Below are 25,929 nucleotides of genomic sequence, written 5' to 3'. Positions count from 1 at the left end.
CGTCTAACGTGTTGACGGTGATATTTAAACACCTGCATTTGTTTTCTCCATAGGTTCCTTTTCCTACTTCTTCTAGTTTCACTCTGGAAGTCGAGACAGCCCTTGAAAGTTTTGACTTTCTCAACTGCTCCGACCTCGAGGAAGACGAGGAGGAAGAGGAAAACAAGGAAAAGGAAGACAAAGGAGAAAAGGAAAAGGAAGACAAAGGAGAAAAGGAGAAGGATGATGGGCAACATGAAGAGAACCAAAACAAAATGGAGGAAGTTAAAATGGAGGAAGCCGAAAAGGATGAAGATAACTTTTACTCTGGAGGAAGGTCAGTGTTGGTGGTCATTGTTGAGCTCTGAATAGTTAATGTCTTTTAAGTATTTCAAATTAACAAATGAACATTTTTATCCCATTTCACATATCTAATTAACTTCCTGTACGAACATGATAACCTCTAATTATTCTGACTTGGGAGTTTTTAAGCATTATTCCAAGGTGATTACCCCCACTGCTGCCACACCACTGAAAAAGCCTACATTAGCTACATTTTTGTGTTAAGTGAAACCAATCAAAATACGTACAGATCTTTTTAAATAAGCCGACCCAACTGTATAAGTGATCAAATAGATTGCTATTTAGATGTAACTGCTAGTGATGGAGGCTTCGTGGTCATTTTGCCAATGGCTTGTGGGAGATATCGTAGCGGTCCGAAATTCCTAATATCTCCGACTCGGGTGTTTGTATTTACTGTGTGAATGATGTAATGTGGACGCACCATTAGATCATACTAAAGAAGGTCTTATGGTGTCCTAAACCCCTTAAATCTCACTGACCAACTTCACTTTATTCATCTATGTATCAGGGACAACATACATTATGTAAAGATCCCAAAATCAGGCTGTATTTTGGGGAAATGTGTATAAAATGACATCCAGATGTTTCTATGCAAACAAAAAATAAAATGGAATCTTGGGTTTGAATATTTCACTCAGTGTGTGTATGTATGTATATATGTAAGTAAAGGCGTTTCCACTTAATTGTTATTATCTGACCCACCATGTATGTCGCTGTTGTCTCACTCTGTAGTGATGAAGAGGAGGCACACGGTCTACAGATCCTTATGGAAGCCCCAGAAGGTTTCAGGAACTCTGATGAAGATCGTTTCTCTGAATCACAGGTAATCAAAGTGTCTGATTAATGTTTTTAAAGCAGTTATGTGAGTGGGTTTATTTTCATGTTAACCAAATGAAAGTAAAAATAAATCTCTTTTTAAAAAGGAGTCAAGCGTGGAGGATGTGCAGGATTTGTGTCAGATGGAGATGCCCGAGGAGAAGGAGGAGCACAGCGAAGAGAAGGGAGATGAACACGGTGAGAGGAGTCTGTCAGTAAACAGAGGCTGCAGTTGTTCATGTGACTGTAGGCCTGAGAAGTTTGTTAATTTTCCCGTTTTTAATCTTTTAGGAGAGGACACGTCACATGGTCAGGAGGAGCGTCCCTCTACTCCAACCCATTTGGCCACTACTGTCTTCTAATGACACAGTGGAACCATAGCTAAACCATTTCTCCCCATCTGATCACCCTATTACACTGCGGGATCGGAGGCCTTGAGGATGTTCCACTTACTGCTCAGACAAACAAGCTCTTCCATTACGGCCGAGTTTGTGCACAGATTTGCCTTGTCCTGACCAAGAACGATAAACCTTAAGGTTTCTGCGCCTCAGTCGTGACTGAAAGTCCCCCCCCACCCTTCAAACTCCTTATTCTTTCAACACACACTCCCATCATGTTGCCTGAGTTGAAGTGGGACACCACTTAGTTTACACTTTCATACTGTTCCTGTCATGTGAAAATGTCAATGTCCAAAACATTTCAGGAACATCTAAAAGCGGCCTTGTTTGTGGCTTTATTACAGTGCATTTTTGAAGTAATCTAACAAATGTTTAAATGGTTTTATAAGTTCAAGTTGACGATTTCTTCAATCTGTAGAGAAGCATACAATCACTTGCTGAGTTCATGGAAAGGTTTTCAAAACTATCAGTGTTTGTGGATATGAAAAAACTTTAGAGGTTACGATTTTCAGTGTTAAATCAGTGTACAGCCCAGAGCTCTTTCCACCATTAGTGAGAGAGGAAAAGACTTCATGAGCATATGTTTGTCTAAAGATTTATCAACGTGCTGTGGACATGAAGTAATTTCCAAACCAGGAATGTACCCTGGAAACCAACAGGATCTTTTCATTTTAGGCATCAGAGACAGTTAATTATTCAGAAATACACAAAGTATAGACGTTACATTCAACCTTCAAAGCAACAACAAGGAACAATATAAAAGGAGTAATATTATGACTGAATATAAACAATTTTAGTAGTTTACATAGTTTTGAGTTTCTCCTCAAAACTATGTTTGGTCCAACATGAAAACAATCTGCAGTGTAAACTATATTTAAACCTGCATGTGAAGCTGCCTCACACTGCCAGCATGTCTGTATAAAAAGCTCAACTGATCAGTTTAAGTGTGTAAGCTAGGCTCTATTGCAAGGAAGCCATCGGGTCTGTAGCTGTGTACAAAAGTCGCCTCGCGGGGGCGCTATAGTCTTTCAGCATCATGCTTTACATTGTTCTACAAAAGCCTCTCATTCAGAAAGTGCCTCAAGTGACAGAGATGTAAGGTTTTAAATGCCACGACGGGAGAGATCAGGCAAAAGATAACAGTGTTTATTTTCTGAATTACTTAAAGAGTGTGCACAATAAGAGATATTTACGGTTTCATATAAAGAATTGTATATGTCTTGAAATGTTAAAATGTTTATGTTCAGAAATGTTTAAACTTTATAAAGGTTTCTTTAAAATGAACATGTCTATGTTAAATGAATCAGCGTGTGTAATCTGTAATTAGGACTGTGACAGACTATGGTTAAGTACAGAAAACATCACAATGAGCGAAAAAAAACATTCTCAAGGACGATTTCTTAAACTGAAGATGTATTCTTAAGAGCATAAATGAGTGTTTCTGGTGCTCTCTCAGACTAAAAGTGAAAGGACACTGTTTTAAATAAGAAATATTGCTTTTTATTCAGGCAAATTAGCTATGCCTACACATGTTAAATTATGTTAATCTACATCTGTGTTGGCTCGCTTTAAGGAAAAGTTCAGCAGTCCTAAGTTCATGTCAAACAAGTAAAAACAGTTGTAACACACACCCAGTTAAGAGGAACACTGACACATGTAACAAAGTAACAAAACCCAAATCTGTGCATCAAATATTGCGAACTTGCATCGCTCTCACACTGATGTGAGATTCACGTTGCCCTTGTAACGGTAAAAACACAGTGCAATTAATATGAAAAAAACACAAATGCGTAAAATGATCCCAATCAAAACCCACCAGCCTAACATGCGTGTAATTTGAACTCTATACAACACTCCGCTTTCAGTGCAAGAAAACATCACAGATGAAACAGCATGATTAAAAACAAAAAGTTAAAAATCTTCCAAATTGTCTTCCTTTTGTTCCATTTCTCTGAAAATAAAACACAATAGATATTTGAATATTATATTCACACAGAATGCACAAGGTGCTCAACTTACAACATAAACGTAAACACAGTTGATGTTTAGGTTACACATTCATTGGCAAAACATGGATGCTTTGCACACATCTTTAACCCGGCAGCACAAGATCTAAACAATCACCACAGTTTCAAAGTGGTCACCCAAGATTAGTGTCACCAATTCAGAAACGGACAAATGTCTCCCCTTCTGTTCCTGAGTTATGGCATCGTTATAATGGCCAGGAAGTGTTTTTGCAGAGCATTAAGATGTCACGGTGAATTTGACCTTTTGGATATAAAATGCAATGCAATGAATTCTTGAGTTATGGCCAAACGTGTCTTTTGTGAGGTCACAATGGCCTTGACCTTTGAACTCCAAAATAGAGTCAGATCATCCTTGAGTCAAAGTGAGAAAAAGAGATTCCCTCAAGGTGTTCCTGAGATATGAAGTTCACAAGAATGGGATGGATGGATGACCCGGAAACATAAGGCCTCCGGCCACGGCTATCACCGGCACAGAGGCATAAAAAGTGTCTGAACCCTGTGAGATAAAAAAAATACATTTGTATGTGCCCTCACCTAAAAACTGAGCGGCTGCTCCGGTAACCCCCCCAGCTGCAGTAAAGCGGCGCTGAGTCCGGCCTTCAGCAATGAGTAGTCCGGCTGCTCAGAGTACTGCATAGTCATCACTTTAGTCAGGTAAGTTTGAAACGCACCTACACCGAGACACACAGAAATATAATCAGCCAAGGGCACATAATTACACACTTGTCATGTGTTATATAACAGACATTTAAACTCACTGGAAACTCTCTTCTTCCCAAAGCAGTGACTTAACAGTGCAGGAACATCCTCCATGTACCTACAATGAGATCTTTGAGTAATTAGCATTTTCTTTGTGTTGTAAAAAATAAAATAAATTATATACACACACACATATACATATATATATATATATATATATATATATATATATATATATATATATATATATATATGTATGTATGTATATATATATATATATATATATATATATATATATATATATATACATATACACACACACACATACAAATACATATATATATATATATATGCGCGATATAAGTATAGACAGGTGGTGCATAGGCAGGACAAGAAATATATTGCAGTGAATAAATCACACAGGTTTTAATGTTATGCAGGCATGTTGAAACAATTCAGTATGTCTATGGTAATTCAAAGGTGTGTGGACTTTAAACATCCCAGTGATGATAAATTCTCTTTCACCTCTGTTTCTGCGTGGCTACCTGGTCCGGGTGAGCAAGGAGGGCCCACGGCAGCGTCCCGGCATGCCAGCGCAGCATGCAGTAACCCAGAGACTGCAGGTCACTGCGTCGAGACGGAGCTGAAAGGAAAACACACACAGACAGTGATGATGACATCTGTTTCCCCCCCCCCCCACATTTACTGTACTGTGACACATCAACACCACAAAACAATCCTCAGATGTGATTTTAATTTTCAAACGACTCTAATGACAGTGTAGTTGAATGACACTGAAGAATATCACAATCAGCAGCTCCACAAGAAAAAAATCAAATCAGTCTTATTATGTGAAGCCTGTGTGTTCAGACAGATGGACTGTGGGAGGAGTGCAGGTGTTCGAAAATATATTTTGGTAGTGTTTGGTTTACTGTAGCGTCTAGAGTGAAATGGTATCCGATTCGCTGACGATAATAATGGGGAAAAGGAATCAGTGATCCACAGAAGTGACTCACCCGCTCCCTTATGTGCGTCCAGGCTGATGAACTCCATGGTGCCCTCATGTGGTGTTCTGCTGGCTTCACGGTACTCTACATGTTGTCCACCTGGACAGTACCTGAAGGCATGGCAGTATCCTACTAGGTATACCTAATCATGGAACACACACACACACACACACACACACACACACACACACACACACACACACACACACACACACACACACACACACACACACACACACACACACACACACACACACACACACACACACACACACACACACACACACACACACACACACACACACACACACACACACAGGTGAGCTTAAAACAGACAGATTACAGTTTGTACTTCAGAATATTTCTCACCTGTGATTTCTGTCCTGGTTTGATGTAAATGTTTTCTGCATTAATATCAGCATGAACGTACTCGTTTGAATGGATATACTGCAGCACATCTAACTGCAAGGAGAAAGAAATGGTACCGTTTATTTAGTGAAGGGAAAATCACAGTTCTTTACAAGTTCTGGATCATGATTACGATTAAGAATATTGTCTCACTATTCTGCAGGCGAGCTGAAGGACAGCTTTCTCAGAAAGAAGCTCGTCTTCTTCCTCCATGACAGACTGGAGAGACTGGCCCATGTTGGGGAAAATCAGAAACCTATAACAAAAAAAAACAAAAAAAAGATAAAGAACAACTTATAGCAGAACCCAAAGTTAATGGCAAACTTTCATATAATGTCTTCATATTCACACCTGTAGGACTCTGCATGAAGCCCAAAGCCAACACAGGAAGGAATCCCCAGAAAATCCATCTTGTTTTGTTTGATCCACTTGTCCACTAAAGAGAGACAATAGGTGTTAATAATGATGTGTGTGGTACAGTGGTCAAGTTGTAAAGTTACACTCCTGACAGACCAGGACTGCACCTAAAGAGAGTTCGAGAACTTGTCCCCCAGACTGGCATGACGATGCTCCTGTTGAATAAGTTCTTGTCTACTTCTGCTTTTCTCTCAATGGATTATGAAATGATATGTTGGTGATATTGTGAAACTAGAGCACAAGACAAACTGCCAGAACGGTTTGTCTGTCTGATTATTGAACAGCCTGTTACAGCCAAATCAAACACTGAAGCACTTGGCTGTGATACATACAGCCACTACCTTTGTTTTAATAACATCTACTGCTCTTGTTTTATCATCAGAACAATTAGTCACGGCATGACTGCAGCCCACCCTCCATGAGTGACACTACAACAGTTTTTTTTATAAATAAAAAAAAAGTGTTACTTTGGAGGTGCTGAACTTGAAACACACTAAATCCTCACCAGATGCAGGTTTAGCAGCTCTCTGCAGAAAGTTCTGCTCATTGAAGATTCTTCCATCTTTAGCTCCCTAAGACAAAGAAAGAAAAGATAAGCTTTATTGATCCGCACTCAGGGAAGTCTAAGGGGAGTAGAGAACAAATAAAAACAATCAATACATAAGTGGGAGAGCGATTATTTCTTAATTTATGACACCTCAGTCATACATAGTGATAATAATTCATCACTTTTTGGATGGAGTACGCAGAAAACCGGTGTCGAGGCGGCACTTACCAGTTTGAGGATGTGATTTGACTCCTTAGAATTGGATCTTGAAACTGTCTGCAAAACTGAAAACAGACAAAACAATATTATTAAATAGTGATAATACAGGCTCTTTTCTACCATTCATTTTTATTTATTTTTAAGACTCAATTGTTATCCTGCTGTAGACGACAACAGCTCTGTCCACTGAACTAGGTTAGCCATCTCTTTGTGTACGGCTGGTACAAAATCTGATTTCATGAAGTTAACTGGACACAAGAAACTGTTAAGATACATTTGAACTCATAACTACATCAAAATACTGGAAACGAAAATAAAGTTTCATAAAAATGTACCACTAAAACATAATGTTTCTATTTTGGTACACTTTTGTTGGTAAACTAGCTATGTTGTAAATGACATGTAAATGATGAGTAAACATAATTAGTTCACTAGTTGTTTATAAAACCTTAAGAAACATTTACTGTATAATAATTGTTATCTTTTCTCCTGAAATATAAATAGAAAACAAACTTTGGTCATTTTTTTTCCTTCAGTTTCTAAATGTACATTTCCTTATGTATTTGTTTGTTGTGATCTGTCTTGTTTTAACAATTGTCAGAACAATTTGTATCTGCTTTAAAGTATTTAACTGCAATGTGATATTATCATCACTAATATGCAATCTGACTCTCCCAGAATAATAGACTGTTTAATTGTACATTTATTTTCCTTTCCAGTATTTCCCCTGATGTCATGTACAAGGTCTCACCTTCGTAGATAAGCTCGGTCGTGCTCTGACTGAGCAGTTTCTCCAGCTTCCACTTCTTGCCCGTTGTGTCCGTCACCTCTTCATTTTCCCGTAGCGGCTCCACAGTGGGCGCATGCTTTGCCTTCTTGGCTTTGCCTTTTCCTGTCACTGTACATGCAAACAAACACGACCAACCATTTACGTTTTATGTATGAAGAGAGGAAAAGTAATGTTACACACTCACATGAACAAATGATGCACAACTGTGACTACACAACTACACAGTGACCTGATAAGATTTAACCACGTCTCCAGTTATCTTGATTACAAACCAATTTCTATTAGGAATATGAAATGCTGTTCACAACCTGAGAACTGAGCCCTTTAGTTGTTCCTACTCTCATAAATGAGTCACTTCAAAAACTGTAATTGTATGTGGTGTTTTACATTTTCTTAAAGTTAGGAAGTTGCCATTGTCCTCTAAAACTTCTGTCAGCCTCTAGTGGAAGGTCTAACTTTACTGGTGAAACTAACCTTTTACTTAATAAGTACATAAGCAAGTCATGGTGTGTGTGTGTGTGTGTGTGTGTGTGTGTGTGTGTGGTAATAGCAAAATGTTTTAATCACCTTTTAAAGGGGACTTGGAGATTGGTGGGGTAACAGGGGAAGAGACGGCCACTGGAGAGCCGTCTACCGTCGATTCCTCTGCTTTACAACTTGTTTTATCAGTCAGCCTCTTTCCCTCTTCTACTTGCTTAGCAGGGCTGGAGAGTTTTTCCTTTCCCCTCACTGCATATGGATCCGGCCACAATCAATATGAATGTTAAAAGATTTTAACAGAAGAGAGAGACGCTGTATTTTCCATGAAGAATGTATTGTGTTTCAGCTCACCGGTTCGAGGGAATTTTAGGACAGCAGAAGACTCTAGAGCTGACTCTGCCCCTGTGTCAAGCTTAAAAGTGACCGTGTGCTGTTTTGGTGGAGTTCCAACCAATTCAACACCATTATCTGCTGATACAAATCACAGCGTTTTTGTTCCGAAAGAAAGGCATCAGCTGTAAAATTGTTTTATCTATACATCTGCACCACCAGTATGTGTTGCCTGAAGGATAAAGCTAAATGCAGCATCAGTGGCAGCAAAAACTGTCCTGTCCTGTTAGTAGTGTCCTGTACACTGTCCTGTGACTCCCATGACTGTCCCGGGACAGTCAGACATCGTCCTGTACATTGTCCTGTGACTCCTGTACACTGTCCTGTGGAGTCACAGGACAGTGTACAGGACACTACTAACAGGACGGTTTTTGGCAAGCAAATCTTCTCCTTCAGAACAGCAAAGCAGAGTCTGCTTCCAGACCATTTTAATTACCTTTGATCCTGTCATCTCTAAAAGGACTAGTGGAGGGCACCACGGGTGAAGTGGCATCTTTAATGTTGAATTCAACTTCCCTGTCTAGACGAAGGGAGTTACGGGTCTTTCGCAGTGCAGGACGAGTTGTAACTGAAGTTGCGGTGTTACATGCATGGGCTGTAGAAAAAGAGAATTTACATTTTCAAATGTTTATATATCACACAAAGTCTAAAATCTATGGATAACACCAAGTAACTCCTAATTAAATATTGTCAAAATATTTACCCGTACTTCCCATGAGCTCACAACTTGAGCTTGTAGCAAGGCTTGATTTAACTACTGATGTTAGTGCTTCATCCCTTTTGGCTGGAAAGAGACTTAACGATGGCGTCGTGCTCACAGGTCCAGATTCATTGACAGGACAGGGAAGCTTCTCCCCACATGATGGACAAAATCTAAAATCAGGCTGCAACTTTGTCCCACATTGGGGGCAGAAACGGAAAGGCATTCTGCAAGAGTAATAAACAACCATTATTATACAACTATCCTCACCACCTCAAATGTGGTGTCTCTTTGGGTAATTATGTGTATGCATCCTCGGGGTGAACCCACAGACTTCACCAGACACACACTCGCTAACGTTACTACTGCAAAGTGCCTGATGCTTTGTTTTACAATAGTTGGATGAATCGATAAAAAAACACTTTACGTGAATGTGATGGTCACAGCCAAGAAAAGTATCACTTACATGTTGAGTAACTGAACTTGAATACTTTTCTATTCACCGTTCAGGTGAAGAAATGATGGTCCGCTGTCATAAAGATAAATGTCCTGCTTATTGTTTACTATGGCAACTACAGCAAGGCCCGTCTTCCCATGAATATATCAATTACATGTGATGAGACGTTGACGTCTGTCAAAAACTGTGTAAAAGAAAAAATATTCTAGCTAAAGCTAAATGTCATTCTGCTCTCATGTCAATTAGGTAACTTAAACATAATCCTGCGAAATAGTTAAGGTAATGATAGCCAGCTACCATTAGCAATTTAGTGTGTTAGTTAGGGTTAAAAGACTCGCAACTCTACAGTTAGAAAAAAACGTTAAAGCTAGAGGTAGTGTGTTTTACACATCAAGTTATTTCAACGTGTTGAGGAAAAGCAATACAATGACAGCAAACAGCGTAACGTTAGCTAGCTAATACAGAAGCTAAACTTTTGAAAAATATAAATTGTGAGTTTTAGGCGGAAGTATTTAGTTTTGAAGCTGATTTTGACCCTTGTCTTTTAGTAAAACATATATGTTAGCATTCCGTTAAAGAGCGTGTACCGACACATACCTTTCCAAACACTCCTCCACAGCAGAACGGATCGTACAGGCGGTACGGATCGGGTACTAACAACCGCAGGCTGTTTGTTTGGGTTGGTGCTTCTTCTACACCGGATAAACACTCCTGTAGTTGGCCCTGTGCGGGGGACGTGCTGCCCCCTGCAGGAGGTAAGGACAGCTGCAGCCAAGCTGATACGTTGTTTTCAAAGAGGTAAAACTTCAGCTCTGAGAAAAACTTTTTTTCCACAACTGATGATGTGATGAGGATATAGTCTGAATCCAGAATGGACTTAAAAAGGCTTTGTCAACAATGATAACATTAAAGCATGTTATAAGTGAATTGCAGTGTCTGTCATACTATACTTTCATGCACTGCAGGAAATTGACTGACAAGAGTTTCTAAGTCACATCCAATTATTTAATTGGCAGCAAATGGTCTCCAGCCACACTGTAGACAAATCTAGGATGACCTGAAGAAAAGTGTGTCACTGCTTTAAATGTTTAATTAATTGTAAACGAGTGTGAATAATATATTTGCTATGATGGGGTATTGTGCACAAATCAGTGAGATGCAGATAACAAAAATAATGATTTTTAAATTTCTGTCTGTGGTATCATGAAATGCTAAAAAAAAAAAAACGATCAGGAGGTTGAATATTTCATCTATTATGGTGAGATGATTACCATTCCAGTGTTCTATGCCATTAATTGCACACAACAGAATAATAGTGCTTATAAATGGGACCTGGTATCAATTGCACTTTTACAAAGCACTTGGTCAACATTTTGAAAATTGATTATATAAAATGAGATACTGCTTCAAGGAATACATAAATAAAAAATGTTTATTTTTGGACATAATTTACATATTTTGCATATGAAACTGTAAGGCACAATTGAAAAATCTGGGGTTCAAAAATTCTTCATTAATCTACTGAGGGTTAGAGAATTTAGAAATAGGGCGATCCTCAAGCACCTAACCTCTTTTTATTGCATCTAACACTTGAATACAGGAATACAGCTGAGGCGATATACACCTCAGATCCTGATGCATCTTGTCTTAGGATAAATGTAATTAGGAGATGATGGCCTAAACAATAGCCTACTCATCAAAACATACTATTTGCTGTGTGAAATAGCACCTGTGCTCATTTTCCCTGAAGCTGAAAGTTTTATTTGGAAAAAAGTGTATTTCTTTTTATAATGGCAGCAGAGATGGTCATTGTTTTAGGTGATAACCAATAGGGGTGCATGATTCAGAAAATGTCACGATTCAATATCGATTTTTAGGCTCAAGATTCGATTCAAAAACAATTCTCGATTAAAAAAAACAATTCACAGTATGTAAATGTCGTTACTTTTCCCATGCGATTGCAGTAGACATATAATAAAAAAAAAAATATGAATCAATTTTTGGAATTTTATGAATCGATTTTGAATCGGTAGAGCTTGAATCGCAATACGAATGTGAATCGATTTTTTTGCACACCCCTAATAACTAATATCTATATGTTATCATCCTGGGTCCTGGGCATAAGATATGAGTATCTAGGATCTCGCCTGAGCAAAATCCTGTATACTTTAAAACATGTAAATTTTAAAACTGAAGGCATCGTCACAGGTGAATAATGATAAAAATGAGCTATACAGGGGACTGAGGGTCAGCTTTACCAGCTGGTGCTACTTAATGTTTACAAAAGCTACAGTAAGATTTTGCATTTATATTTCTTTCTTTAATAATATTGTCCCTGTATATAATGAAGTGTCAATGACATGGCCAGACTGTATTCTATAATTCGCATTTTGGAGACAAATAAGTACAAACATTGTAAGCAACAATGAGATTGCAGTATTCAGCAGAGCATCAATAGTATGTAACTAAAGTTTCCTAAAAGTAAATTTCTTGGCAAATTTATCTCCATCATTAAACCATGACTGCAGGTATCACAGTCAACATTTATCTGACTGTACAAAGAGAAACATACTTCTTTCTTGAGTTAATTGCAGTGTGAATCTATGCTAACTAACTACAGCAAGTAAAGATTATTAACAGTATATATATATATATATATATATATATATATATATATATATATATATATATATATATATATATATATATATATATATATATATATATATATATATATATATATATATAGCACACCTGGCAGGGCAGCACTCTTTGCTGCGACTTTGAGCACAACGTTCATACCTGTAAGTATGATCAGCATATCTGACTGATGACTAAAGTTGGACATTTCAGCAAGACGTCATAAGAATAAATATCCCCAATATGAATTAATTAGTCAAAAGACCCATTATATGAATTCAAATGAAATACCTACATTCAAAAGGCACTTATCTCTATACTGACAAATAATACAGCATGTCAATGAAAGTTTATCAGTGTGTATATATATATATATATATATATACACACATACATATATATATATATATATATATATATATATATATATATATATATATACACATACATATATATATATATATATATATATATATATATATATATATATATATATATATACATACATACACACACACATATATATACACACACATACACTCCACGGTTAACCTTGGCTGCCTTCCTATTTTGTTTCAGTATTACGGGCATAGATGTGAAACCATCATCATTCATTCTAACATGCACATTTGCTCGTATCAGAGCCCTCTGAGATGTCTGGGTTGGTGGGTCCATTAACTCTGATGGTCCCATCAGGGATCCAGGACTTGTCAACACATCGTTCCATCCTCTTCATGATAAGATCCAGCAGGACGTCCACAGCCTTGTTGACGTTCTGCCCGTTTGCAGCACTTGTCTCAAAGTATGGGATTCTGCAAGGAAGAAAATGAGAAAAGGCTGGAGTTGGTTATTCTATCTTTTCATTTTCAGTTCCGTAAAAAAAAAAAAAAAAACAGCAAACTAAAGTCTGTCCCTCAGTACTTTCCACCTTCCCTAGCCTTGGGTGTTGCTCTCAAACCCATTCATTCCTACTAAAGATTTAAATCTTTATAAACACGGCACCAAATATATGGTTGGATTTTTTTTAAAGGCTCAGCTATTTCCTAAAACAGCTGGACACTGTTTTAATAGTTTTTGGGCATCAATGGAGGTCTGTAACACAGACAATACTTGTTAGTTGGATACATTTATTGTTGTTTTTGGTCTTTGTTGACATAAAAAAAAAAAAAGTAGAATATCGTCAGCCTATATCTTAAAACTTAAAAACATAAATCATACAATGTGGGGCTCTGAGTCCCATAAGGATCAAAGCACTGAAATCCACACAAACGTTTATTTAATACATTTCTTTGGTTTCACTAAATCTACCTGAACCAAATGCATTCATCTCACAGGCTAATGGCTGAAAAATTCAAGATAATAAAAGGAGACAATATTAACTGTAGAGCAGAGTCAGTTTGGGGTGATATGTGAGGTTTATCGCTCTCTCAAAGGAATTTAAAACATTTTAGAGGGTACATTTCCACTGCAATAGGTCAGTTTTTAGTGAAGGTGTGTCTAACAGGGCCAGAGCAGGATATATTTTACACATGCACAAATATTTGCTTTCCGAGGAGGACCAATTTAGTCTCACATTCTCTTGCACAGACTTTGGCACACAAGTTAGCCACTGCCTTCTTGGCAAACAACTGAGGGAAAGGTTGATGTACAGATGGATCAAAACTGAGACATACCCATACTTCTCTGCCAGCTCACGGGCCTCTTCTTCCCTGACCGCTCTCTGATCTGACAGGTCACATTTGTTACCGCACAAAACAACGTCTGGACTTTCGCAGTATGCGTGAACCTGTAACTGACCTGAAAGACACATTCAGCAATTTATTATGCCATTAGTCCTGTTTTAATGTGTAATATGTTTGCTTTTGAGAAAGATACCAATCATTCATGTACAATATTCACATGAAAGAAGAAAGTTGCGTACAGTAGATTATATGTTTAATGAACACAAAGAGTGTTTGGTCATCATTCACTGGGAGTATTTTGGTAGTCAACAAGGAATTTAATATTGTTAATGTCTTGTGCTCTTAATAACTTAATAAATAAGTAAAATAATGTGATAGGATCATCAGTTTAATGACTAAAAGTGTACATTTAGAGTGGTATATCAAAAGGACATACTCATCCAGTTTCTGACATTGAGGAAACTTTGTTCATTTGTGAGGTCAAACAGGAGGAGGAAACCCATTGCATCTCTGAAGAACGCGGTCGTCAAACTCCGAAACCTGACAACATTTAGACAAATAAAGAACCACTTCATGAGAAATATAAAAAATAGTGACAAAGACACATTTTGAAAACAACTGAGGACAAGACCTGGTTTTAGGAAGGTGAGAAAGCACTTCATGTACCTCTCCTGTCCTGCAGTGTCCCACAGCTGCATGTGGATCTTCTGTCCTCTACCTGAAGATCCATCTGAATTCGTTGATTTGTATGCCTGAGTGAAACAGAGACAGGTGAGGTCAAACTAACTGAAATAAAATTTGGATCTAAATGTGATATAAACAGCCATAAAACCTAAAAAAGCCTAAAAACAGAAATAAACAGCCTAACAGATGTACAGCCAATGTAAATGTGTGTTTTATATAGTGTGAGCCATATGCTGTGATCACATTCAGAGTCATAGTCAAAATAGGCTTTTCATGGTGTATTGTCTATTTGTGTGCCAATAATCACTGACAATCAAAACATTCAAATCTATACCTAAATATTTAATATTCTGCATCATATTTCTTTTATTAATTTTGCATTTCAGTGGTTTCAAAGATTCAACAATTATATGTTGAGCTGTATTTGCAGCATAGCTGAAAAGCTTCTTTCTGATAAACAACTTGGGCTTATTTTTAAAACATTTTTAATCCATACATGAAAAGGTTTTCACGGATTTGACTTTATCATAAATATGTCAGCATTAATCTGGTGTTTGGTGGTAAACTGGATGCCGGCTGCTGGTAGAAATTGAGAAAAGAAGCACATCTCTGGGTTGTTTTAGGATGCATTACAATATCTTACTGTGTTTCAACCATGATGACTAATTATGATATTGACAACTACTCTGTAAGTGCGACTTTTCAAATCACAGCTGTCAAAACAGGTATTTTGAAATTTTTCTTGTAGAGTATTCACTTGCTGTATCTTTATCTTTTTATCAGAGATGATGGAAACACTTCTAATAAAAAGATGTTCAATGATTGGACACTGATGACATTCAGTCACTTAACATAAATTGTCATGGATTGGCTGAAAATCCTTTATAGCTGTGATAAAACTGTTATCAGGCTATATTCTTGGAGTTTGAGGTCAGTATCAATAATGAGTAAATACTGAGTAAATATGAACACTGCTCAGCTGTTTGCCAATGGTATGTAAGTGTTTATTCTTAAGGAGTGTGCTGCTTCAACATTAGTCATTACTCAGTTTTATGTTGCAACATTCATCAGTAGTCTTTTGTTACAAGAGTTACTTAATGCTGTAGGAATGCATTTAAGCCCCTAATAAGGCAGCCACAAATGCGTGTAGCACACTTGTAGGACACAAGCAAATGTTTCTTCAGAAGTGAAGGCCGTCGTGTGTTTTTACTGAAGTACTGAATAAAAGAAATCCAAACAATTCCAATGCTGGCTTTTAGTCAAAATTGATTAAACTTACCACTCTTTTTTCTCTGAAGTCTATTCCAACTGTAGTAATGAACTTGGAGTGAAACTTGCCATCTGTGTATTGGTAGAGGAAGCTCGTCTTTCCCACACCAGAGTCACCTAGTGCTAGGAATTTGATGAGGTAATCATAGTCCCCATCAGACATAGTGAACGCTTAATTTCTGAAACACACAAACAAAACAACTCAGTCAACCAACAATCACACTATTTTGCAATTATTTATAAGAAATCTTTAAATGTAAATAGTGGTATTTACTTTTTTCTATCCCCCAAATGACACGGTGAAGACAGTGAAATTGTGAAGCAATGACAGAGGATCAATACTCTCAATAGTCTCCAGCCTAACCCAGAAAGGTTAGGTTGGAGAGTATTGAGAGAGAGACTAATTAATTATTGGTTTTGGTCATTGCATGGCATTAGTTGACAACAAGAACAATACAGAATAACACAAGACTTATTATTGTCTGGGCAAGAATAAAAATATAATAATGTGCTAGTGTCACTCATTCACTGCTCTCTATAGAATAGACACTCCCTGGACACTTATGAATCATCATTGCATTGCATTGTGGGAATGTTAGCAGTAAATAGTGCACTTGCCACGCACACTATTTTTTCCATTACATTGTGGCTAGGGCTGGGTACCAAATTCAATACTTTTTAGGCACCGACCTATAAAGTATCGAGAATCAAAAAATGCCTCATCATTCAATAGCCAATTTCAATACTTTAGGAGTTAATCTCATCAGCATCAGTGAGCCAATAAGCAAGCAGCATGCTTCTACCAAGATCTAATAATGTTTGTGATTGGCTGTCTAACATAACACGTCGTAGAGACACGCAGGAAACACTCTTACGTTACACAGAGATGGCTCACGTAGTAGCAATGACAGGGGATCATGTCTATGGTAGTCTGGCTTACCGGAAGTACAGTGCTAGAATAAAGCCTGGTATCCGATTCTCTTCCCCTTCCGCTATCTATTTTGCAAGGGCACCGTAGCTGCATCCGAAGATTAGTGCCGCCCAAGACGATTGTATTTCTTTAAACCAATCACAAACAAGCCAGAGTGTTTTTTCCCCCCCATATCCCAGAATGACAAGCAGTGCAGCCAGACCTTACTTCAGCAGCACTGTGAAAACAGGTCTGGCGATGCCAGACTATGTCCATGGGCTGTGACTATAAATTCAATACTCTCAATAGTCTCCAACCTAACACAGAAAGGTTAGGTTGGAGAGTATTGAGAGAGAGACTAAACTATTTATGATCTGTCTCTCAAGTTCTTAAGAGATCATTTAGGCAAAACATCATATATATTGTTTTTTTAGTTCCTCTGCAGACTTAAGGTGATGCAGATTGGAGGGACTGATTCCCTCAATTTGTTCATGCAGTTCTGTCAACACCAACACTTCTGTGTTAGGCATTTGGTCTGCTGTCTTGTCTGTCAACTTTCCAGTCCAACTGGTTGATTTACCAGATGCGAGTTACATTTAATCAAAGTACTAAGTATCATTTCTACATGGTTTCACTGGTTTCAACTGAGGACACCAGTTTTCTGATATAGAGTTACAAGAGGAACAGCATGTCCTAATATTTATGTATATATACAGTACTGTGCAAAAGTCTTAGGCAGGTGTGGAAAAAAATGCTGTAAACTAAGAATGCTTTCAAAAATATAAATAATGATTGTTTATTTTTATCAATTTACAAAATGCAAAGTGAGCGACCAAAAAAACATCTAAATAACATCAATATTTGGTGTTACTACCCCTTGCCTTCAAACCAGCATCAATTCTTATGGTACACTTGCAAAAAGTCAGGGAACGTTGAGGATCGTAGATGCAGTGCACCACTGCAGTGTGCAGTAGATGAAAAACACATCAAGCTTATTTCCCTTCGAAATCGGAAGATGTCCAGCAGTGCCATCAGCTCAGAACTGGCAGAAACCATTGGGACCCAGGTACACCCATCTATTGTCCGGAGAAGTCGGGCCAGAAGAGGTCTTCATGGAAAAGTTGCAGCCAAAAAGCCATACCTCCGACATAGAAACAAGGCCAAGCAACTCAACTATGCACGAAAACATAGGAACTGGGGTGCAGAAAAATGGCAGCAGGTGTCCTGGACTGATGAGTCAAAATTTGAAATATTTGGCTGTAGCATAAGGCAGGTTGTTCGCCGGAGGGCTGGAGAGCGGTACAATAATAAGTATCTGCAGGCAACAGTGAAACATGGGGGAGGTTCCTTGCAAGTTTGGGGCTGCATTTCTGCAAATGGAGTTGGAGATTTGGTCAGGATTAATGGTGTCCTCAATGCTGAGAAATACAGGCAGATACTTATCCATCATGCAATACCATCAGGGAGGCGTATGATTGGCCCCAAATTTATTCTGCAGCAGGACAATGACTCCAAACATACAGCCAAGGTCATTAAGAACTATCTTCAGCGTAAAGAAGAACAAGACGTCCTGGAAGTGATGGCATGGCCTACATTCATAGAAGATCTGTGGTTAGTTCTCCAAGATGTTTGGAACAACCTATCAGCCGAGTTCCTTCAAAAACTTTGTGCAAGTGTACCAAGAAGAATTGATGCTGTCTTGAAGGCAAAGGGTGGTCACACCAAATATTGATTTGATTTAGATTTCTCTTCTGTTCATTCACTGCATTTTGTTAATTGATGAAAATAAACTATTAACACTTCCATTTTTGAAAGCATTCTTAGTTTACAGCATTTTTTCATACCTGCCTAAAACTTTTGCACAGTACTATATATACTATATATATATATATATAATAAATTGTACAGACAACATATTTGTTTGGTACTAGATCCTAATTTGTTTTTCAATAAAAATGAGAATTCTGATGCAAAAATAAAATTTCCATCCAATATTGTGAATCATATCGCAATAGCAGTCAAAATAATCGCAATTAGATACGTTTTCCAAATTGTTCAGCAATAGCATATACAGTGCAGTGACAAGGAGCTAACCATTACCCAGGAAACAAAACCGACGATAAAAATTAGATAAATAAAATTATGTTATTTGTCCTTTTAGTGTTTAGTGTTATTTTTCTCCAATGCACCATTTTGTTGCTGTATTAAATAACAAAATGTTTTTATGTGGAAATCAGTTTTCGTTCATTTATAATCTAAAGGACCAGTGAAAAGGTGTCAATCCAAGCATGCAGGCTTAGCTTGCTAACTATTAATTATCCATACATATGGTGTAACATTCATTTTCCACATTTTTATACACATCTTAAAAGTAACAAAAGAAACAGGCTCAGGTCCCCCTCCATTAGGCTTATACACTGTATACTGTGTAGTTTAACCTACAGCCAATGCAATGCAACATCCTTTACACTTTTACAATATTATGCCAGACCTCCAAATGTAGATCTGTACAGTTGATAGCATTGTGGGCTAATGTGTGTAACGTAAGAGCTGTTTCATCTCGCTGACACAGTGACAGGAAGCATTTTAGATTCCTCTCCCCAGCTACAGACAACCCTTACGTTTCGGTCTACTCACTGCACTGCAAGAAAGTAGTTGTTATTTTTCTCCACAGATTAGTAGCTTGTTGTTCTACACATTTTGAAGTAATAGTTGAATCAATCACACATATTCCATTACACAATGAGAATAAGAAGCACACTACTACATCTATTGGATAAAACATTTGACATGGTCGACTAATTCCGATCAAAACATTCAAAGTGCAGATGTATCATATGACCAGTGCATGGAAAAGTCTTCAGACAAATCTTACATTCTTTCACTGTAACCCCTACTGAACCTTTCATCTGGAGCCATAAGCAGCTTATGGTCTTGTGCAAAATCAAGATCCATGATAAATGCACTGTGATGGAAATAGTTCCCACAAGCACTGATGTGGCCATAAACGGTGAGCAAAGACCACCGAGGCCCAGGACTATGAAGTCCACATTCCTGTTTGTGGGCCTGTTTTCACTCATGTGGGTTAAAAGTTAAAAACACAATCAAACCCACACAGTTAAGATTATTGTCCCACTCTGTTATGTTATTAAAAATAAATAAGATGTAGCTATTAGTAAAGCACTGAAGCCCAGGGAGAAACTGTAAACTGTGTTGCTTCTGTTTGGTCAGTGAAAATCGTGTTGCTCAGATCACAACTTCCTTGCACACTTCATCTTTGATTAAATCACTTTCCTCTTATCTTCCACTCCAAAGGCCCACTGATAAACATACACTCATTTATAATGTACATCTAGCTAAAAGTCATGACCCAAAGAACGAATTCCAGGGTACGAGCAGCAAAATGGGTTTCCTCAAGCGGGTGGCTGTCATCTCCCTTAGAGATGGGGTGAGAAGCTCAGTCAACTCGGAGTAGAGCCGCTGCTCCTTTGCGTCGAAAAGAGCCAGTTGAGATGGTTTGGGCATCTGGTAAGGATGCCCGCTGGGCGCCTCCCAGGGGAGGTTTTCAAGGCATATCCAGCTGGGAGGAGGCCTCGGGGAAGACCCAGGACTAGGTGGAGAGATTATATCGCCACTCTGGCCTGGGAACGCCTTGGAATCCCCCAGTCGGAGCTGGTTAATGTGGCTCTGGAAAGGGAAGTTTGGGGACCCCTGCTGGAGCTGCTGCCCCCGCCACCCGACCCTGGACAAGTGTATGACGATGGATGTATGGATGGATCTAGCTAAAAACTAATGCAGTCCAATACAACAACCCTGCAGTAAATCCTCCTTTCATGAAGGTTATAATGTTCAGTGTTTGTTGTTTTAGAGAGGTGTTAAATCAACTTTATAGGATGTAGTTTGTGGGCATTGGGTTTCTTTAAAATGTTGTCCACCACATTTATATCGACAACGGTAGACCTCCATTCAAACATGAATCAACACCTCCTGTTCTGTAGATTGCATTAGCTTAAGCTAGTTGTACCTAATAAACTAGCAACTGCATGTCAGTAGACCTTTTTCACAGCAGACATTTTGACTTGCCATAGCAGGACATTATTAGACATTATTACTGTTAGAATTATTATATAATCTATTGTGGCTGCGTCACACAGTGTTAATAACCTAGACTGTGGCACCAGAGTCTTAATTGTCCAGCCACAGTTTCAAACTGAACTTAAAATATTTTTACACTTCTTATAATAACATTAAAGATCTCTAATGCCTATATGTTTCTAACCAACTTACTGTCATTATTATTGAAAACCCTGGCACAAAACCTTGAGTCAGTATATGATTTCTGTTTCAGTGAAAGCAGGTCACAGAGAGAGACACAGTCAAGAAAGAACACACTGCTGGAGTTGCAGATTGCGTCAGCAAATTTCTGCCGATCATTATCAGGCTAATCAGAAGACTTCTTATGGAGCCCCAATCGCACACAATAAATAGTTTAATTTAATGTAAACAAGCAAATGCTATAATGAAAAGAATATGCATAATATGTCTAGTACACAAAGATGTGCTAAAAACTAAACTTTCAAGGCTGTGTCCCAGTCATATTAGGCTACACTTCCCAGTCCACTATCACAGCTGTGAAAAGGAAATGTGATCTTCCGTGATAGTCAAGAAAACACTGAGTGCGTTAAATAGAAAGAACAAGAAGTCTTATCCTAAATACTGCCTTACATAAACATTTCTTCAACAACAACTCCAATACCAGGCCTCCTCTACTGGATGGAGACCTCTCCAAATGAAACATAATGATTCTGGTTTCACGTCAAAGAGCTGACATTAGGAAAGCAGAAGAAGAAGACCTCTGAGACTTCATCGCTGCCTGTTGTTGAGAGGTCTGGTCTCTCAATTACCATCTCAATATATTAACTTCCCTTAACTACATTTTATGCCTTAGAAATCAAGTAAGTTAAACTACATTGGGTTAGAAGGAAATTACATTCAACAGTATCGTTTCCCACAACCTTTTAACAGAAAACAAACGAGGCCCTGTTGTACTACCGGATTAAGGTGTCACACAAATATCCTTCTTTTAAAATGTCTTAATTATCTTGCAAGGATGTATGAAAACCTTAACTTGTGTTGCACCTGCATTCGCACTATGATTTCATAAATTAAATCCATATCTCGGCTGTATGAGTATGAGTAAATACCGGATGTTGGTATTGTCTTAAAAAAAAAAAACACATTGCACCCCTATCACAGTATTTTTATGGGGACAAAGGGATACACCACCATGTTTGACTGTCTTAATCACTGGAACCATGATTGGCCTTATTTATTTTTAGGGCTTTTGACAGCCCATAGGAGGACTTAAGTTGCTATTTAGGTTGATTCAATATTTTACATGATTGTATTGTATTTCTGTTTAATTCTGATTTTGTGGAATGTTTTTATTATCTATCTTGTGTTGTTTTACTGTAACATATTGTCATTTCTGCATATTTTGGCCAGGACTCTCTTTAAAGAGTTTTTTTTTTTATCTCAAGGCTTTGCTACTTAGATAAAGTTTAAATAAACCTTAATCTACATTAATATATGTTGGCATTTTTCTCCTGCAGTGGTAGTTAACATAGTAGTTGTGTTTGCCAGCCAAGTACTACCACCCATGCAGACCAGCTAACAAAAAGCAGCTTTAATCATTTGTCAGGGAGCAGTGGAAGACCCACCCTGGGCAGCTGTCCAACATGGCAGCTCTTTAGGGAAAATCAGGATATGCACATACCATAAACTTGAAAGGGTGCAGCACTATAATGATGTGCAACTCAGAACAAAATCAAATGATTAGGCTATGGGCAACATGTATTTTTAAAACTTCTGGCTGCCAAAGCTGGTAACTATCTGCTCATTAAAATACCATGTGAGGATTTATCTGCAGTAGGAGCAGCAGCAGCACCAGGCAGTGGGAGGCACATAAAACTAATTCTCTAACTAACTAAACACTAATCGATTAACCGAAACGTATTAAAAAACAAATCGAATGTGCCTCAGCTGGTCCTCATGTGGCATTATTTTGGGCGACCTGGTGGCAAGAAATAACCACTTTAAACAAAAACAACAAAAATAAATAAATAAATAAATATGCCTACTTAATGTGGATCCTGCCAAGAAGACTAACTGGATGCCATCCTCCCAGCTCTGTCAGACATATCGCAGCCAACATATGGATCCAAATGTCTAAACGTTGTGATAAATGTTAATAACTTGTAGTCCTGCTTGAAGAAACCAGTTTTTTTACTTGTATAAACAGTGGTGTTGGTCTGTATCGGTTATTGAGCAAGTGTGGAATAAGCGATCAACTCTGAGAAGAGGATAAGGCAGGTGTAATGTTTCCCAACGCCAACATTATCATTATGCGAGGGTGAATTTGATACACTGTTATTAATGCAGATAATCGAGTCAATTAAAGTTAAAAGAAAACTTTTCAACCCCTTGCTAACTCCTGACAGATGCTACAGACGGATTTCTTCGACTGACATTTCCTGAAAAGACTCTTCTGTTAACAAACTCACCAGCCCCGGGGCGTTGCTGCGTACTGTGTCCTGGTGTAAAGTAGTTTACAAGTGACCGTTTAAGACTTTACTGAGAGGTGAATAAATGATGACTTTACTTTCTCCGTTGACTCTGGGCCATTAGTTGACAGGAGACCAGCTTCGTTAACTCTGAACACCTCATTTACTTACCGTGGCTGTTGAGAAACAACTCCTCCTCCCGGAGCCAACGGCCGTTTCATTACTCACAGCTAAGCTAAGCTAAACTGAAGGGGAAACACTGTTACACTACTACACCCAGAGGCGGAACATGGTAGGCTACATGTCGGCTGCTCAAGGTACTCAACTCGAGTATTTCTATTTCATGCTAATTTATACTTCTACTCCAATACATGTCAGAAGGAAATAAAGTAGCCTAGGCTACTCCTTATTCCAAAAGTATGTGCCTAAAATATAAATAGGCTATAGTAGCCTACCCAAGTCAAAGTTCTCAGTCCTTATGCAGATGCCCATTTCAAATTCACATTGGATAAGTGGGGTCCCAGAACCGGGGCCCCCAGGGATCTTTGAGGGGGTCCCCAACAAAAAGGGGAATAATTTATTTTTACTATAATTCCATCCATAAGTGGGTAACACGATGACAGAATGTATGACTATTTTGGTAATGGGTTTCATTCACTTTCTGTAATAAAACATCTAAATGCAAAAATCCTAAAGATGCAGGACTCTGGGACTAAATCTTGTCAAATGGGGGTCCGTGATCTAATTTGTGTCAGTTTAGGGGTCCTTGATGTGAAAAAAGTTTGGGAACCACTGGCCTACATCACTTAAATGCTGCAGCTGGTAACGGTGGGGATCATTTTAATTACTTTGTATCAGGCAGCTTAACCTATAATTATATATGTGATGTATAATGAAACTTTGACACACGCCATTTTGAAACAGATGATAATTCAGGAGATCAAATTATTAATTACTTTATTTTGTACATTAATAATCATACAAAGAACCCCAAAGAAGCATGGATTTATCCATGCTGGTCTTGTCTCTAGTTGGCCTCCAGCTCTGACAGTCCAGCAGCCTCTGATGTAGTTCTTCTGGCTTCTGTGTGTGAAGTATTTCCTGGGAGTGAGGAATTATTTCAGTCTGATTCATTCTGTTTCTTTGGCACATCCTGGTTTTGTTGTCTTGAGGTCTGCACCAGCTCAAAATAAGGTCTGTAGATATAAATACCACCAGCGACTCCAAGCAGTGTGGCTAAGGCGATCTGTGAGAAGGGTACTCTTCTTCGAAACATGACGTCTTTTGATATGAAATCCAAATGTTGAAACACAAGATGATCTTGAAAGAAGAGTAACGTGGTGTTATTTAAGACACTTATCTAGACACATTGAATTATTATCTTTAAAAAAAAAAAGTTGAATGTTACATGTTCTTGCTAAATTTTAGGCATAACTTGCTGCATGGATGTTGTTTTGTTTGGTTGATTTCCATGTACTATCCTTAGCCTCCTATTAGCATATACACACTATGCTTGATGGTACCTAATGTTGACAGGTGTAATACTACTTATCTATAACAATTTGCATTGGATATAGATAATGTTATCAATAGATCAATCAGTATGAGCTCAATATCATCATTAGACTGCAATAATAGTGTATTGTTATGACCATAAACGAGTATGCAATACAAAAGTGATACTTTCCTTAACATTTTAACTTTTGCAACTGAGAATTAGACATTTTGACGAGTCTTACTTTGGAAATCTCTGACCGGATATGCGGGCAGAGCATCTGCTAGCTTGACAGTTACCTAACCGTTTAGCTGAATTCAATTAAAAACATGAAAACTTAGCTGGTTTACAGGCAATTCTCTGTAACATTCATAACTCACCGATGAAGCGGTTTGTTCGAAGTGTCTGTAATCACCAAAACAGACAGACAGAAAGACACAGAGGTAAAATCCCAAGATACAACAAGGACACCAAGGAGTCTGAGCAGCAGGCAAGCATTCTTCTTCTACTCTGAATTCTGGCAGAACAGCAGAAAGATGCCAAGTCCGCCACCTAGCGGAGTTTGACAAAGAGGTAGAGACAAGCTGAGAGATATGGAATGCCATTTTATTCAATATTAAATAAATTAATACATACATAAATTAATAAAAACATAAATACATGAATAAATAAATAAATAAATAAATAAATGTAAATTTTGAACCACCAACTACCGCTCAACTGACGGAGCACCACGACCGGCAGCTCGCGAAGCCTGAGCGACACTAGAGGTAAATGACACACCAGACTTGAGTACATCATTCAAGGATTTTCACTGTATGGAAAGTAACAACGGAAGGGGATAATAAAAAAAAATGGTTATTTAAAATGACTAACTTTGCAAAGTTAAAAGTAAAAAATTAACTTGCTTTCTTTCATTTTTTATCATTTATTAAGTCGTTTTGTATCCAAATTTTGACCTATCGTTACTATCTCAATTTTCCTTCAGT

At 38.0% G+C, this 25,929-nt stretch overlaps 4 protein-coding genes across 8 annotated transcripts; 1 reads left to right on the top strand and 3 right to left on the bottom strand.

Annotated features, from left to right (window-relative positions):
* The first annotated feature begins 161 nt into the window (after positions 1–161).
* Positions 162–2,840, top strand: LOC144517393 (uncharacterized). Its single transcript, XM_078249491.1, has 4 exons — positions 162–316; positions 1,075–1,165; positions 1,266–1,356; positions 1,450–2,840. Exons 1-4 carry the CDS (start codon positions 255–257, stop codon positions 1,518–1,520), a joined length of 315 nt encoding a protein of 104 aa, XP_078105617.1. The 5' UTR covers positions 162–254; the 3' UTR covers positions 1,521–2,840.
* Positions 2,841–3,033: 193 nt separating this feature from the next.
* Positions 3,034–10,392, bottom strand: vrk3 (VRK serine/threonine kinase 3). Of its 4 annotated transcripts, none has more exons than XM_078249448.1 (16): positions 10,295–10,392; positions 9,244–9,467; positions 8,977–9,135; positions 8,502–8,621; positions 8,238–8,399; positions 7,632–7,778; positions 6,890–6,945; positions 6,620–6,686; positions 6,049–6,133; positions 5,851–5,953; positions 5,659–5,751; positions 5,299–5,431; positions 4,808–4,925; positions 4,342–4,400; positions 4,118–4,254; positions 3,034–3,507 (listed from the first exon to the last, which is right to left on the bottom strand). In XM_078249448.1, exons 2-15 carry the CDS (start codon positions 9,464–9,466, stop codon positions 4,118–4,120), a joined length of 1,662 nt encoding a protein of 553 aa, XP_078105574.1. In that variant the 5' UTR covers position 9,467; positions 10,295–10,392; the 3' UTR covers positions 3,034–3,507. The 4 variants fall into 4 exon arrangements, with proteins under 4 accessions (XP_078105574.1, XP_078105579.1, XP_078105587.1 ...); XM_078249453.1 differs by having other exon boundaries at positions 8,502–8,618; XM_078249461.1 differs by having other exon boundaries at positions 9,250–9,467.
* Positions 10,393–11,111: 719 nt separating this feature from the next.
* On the bottom strand, positions 11,112–23,724 carry rab27a (RAB27A, member RAS oncogene family). 2 transcript variants are annotated; one of them, XM_078249435.1, is made up of 6 exons: positions 23,617–23,724; positions 15,983–16,151; positions 14,686–14,771; positions 14,456–14,559; positions 14,011–14,134; positions 11,112–13,149 (listed from the first exon to the last, which is right to left on the bottom strand). In XM_078249435.1, the coding sequence occupies exons 2-6, from the start codon at positions 16,133–16,135 to the stop codon at positions 12,954–12,956; spliced, it is 663 nt and encodes a 220-aa protein (XP_078105561.1). In that variant the 5' UTR covers positions 16,136–16,151; positions 23,617–23,724; the 3' UTR covers positions 11,112–12,953. The 2 variants fall into 2 exon arrangements, with proteins under 2 accessions (XP_078105561.1, XP_078105553.1); XM_078249427.1 differs by having other exon boundaries at positions 23,446–23,662.
* Positions 23,725–24,385: 661 nt separating this feature from the next.
* On the bottom strand, positions 24,386–25,478 carry pigbos1 (PIGB opposite strand 1). The gene is made up of 2 exons (XM_078249416.1): positions 25,321–25,478; positions 24,386–24,765 (listed from the first exon to the last, which is right to left on the bottom strand). The coding sequence occupies exon 2, from the start codon at positions 24,719–24,721 to the stop codon at positions 24,566–24,568; it is 156 nt and encodes a 51-aa protein (XP_078105542.1). The 5' UTR covers positions 24,722–24,765; positions 25,321–25,478; the 3' UTR covers positions 24,386–24,565.
* Between the last annotated feature and the right edge of the window lie 451 nt (positions 25,479–25,929).

This window comes from Sander vitreus, chromosome 1, assembly GCF_031162955.1.
Source record: "Sander vitreus isolate 19-12246 chromosome 1, sanVit1, whole genome shotgun sequence".
In the NCBI taxonomy this organism is placed as follows: domain Eukaryota; kingdom Metazoa; phylum Chordata; class Actinopteri; order Perciformes; family Percidae; genus Sander; species Sander vitreus.
The sequence above is the reverse complement of the archived record's forward strand: the minus strand, read 5'-3'. Positions and strand labels throughout refer to the sequence as shown.

Coding starts and splice junctions, on each gene's coding strand:
- pigbos1 (XM_078249416.1), bottom strand. CDS start 24,721: ATGTTTCGAAGAAGAGTACCCTTCTCACAGATCGCCTTAGCCACACTG.
- rab27a (XM_078249435.1), bottom strand. CDS start 16,135: ATGTCTGATGGGGACTATGATTACCTCATCAAATTCCTAGCACTAGGT. Junction 14,560..14,685: donor GACACTGCAGGACAGGAGAG/GTACATGAAGTG, acceptor AAATGTTGTCAG/GTTTCGGAGTTTGACGACCG. Junction 13,150..14,010: donor GAGCTGGCAGAGAAGTATGG/GTATGTCTCAGT, acceptor TCTTCCTTGCAG/AATCCCATACTTTGAGACAA.
- LOC144517393 (XM_078249491.1), top strand. CDS start 255: ATGGAGGAAGTTAAAATGGAGGAAGCCGAAAAGGATGAAGATAACTTT. Junction 317..1,074: donor AACTTTTACTCTGGAGGAAG/GTCAGTGTTGGT, acceptor CTCACTCTGTAG/TGATGAAGAGGAGGCACACG. Junction 1,357..1,449: donor AGAGAAGGGAGATGAACACG/GTGAGAGGAGTC, acceptor TTAATCTTTTAG/GAGAGGACACGTCACATGGT.
- vrk3 (XM_078249448.1), bottom strand. CDS start 9,466: ATGCCTTTCCGTTTCTGCCCCCAATGTGGGACAAAGTTGCAGCCTGAT. Junction 6,134..6,619: donor AGCTGCTAAACCTGCATCTG/GTGAGGATTTAG, acceptor GTCTCTCTTTAG/TGGACAAGTGGATCAAACAA. Junction 5,752..5,850: donor TTCAGCTCGCCTGCAGAATA/GTGAGACAATAT, acceptor TTCTCCTTGCAG/TTAGATGTGCTGCAGTATAT.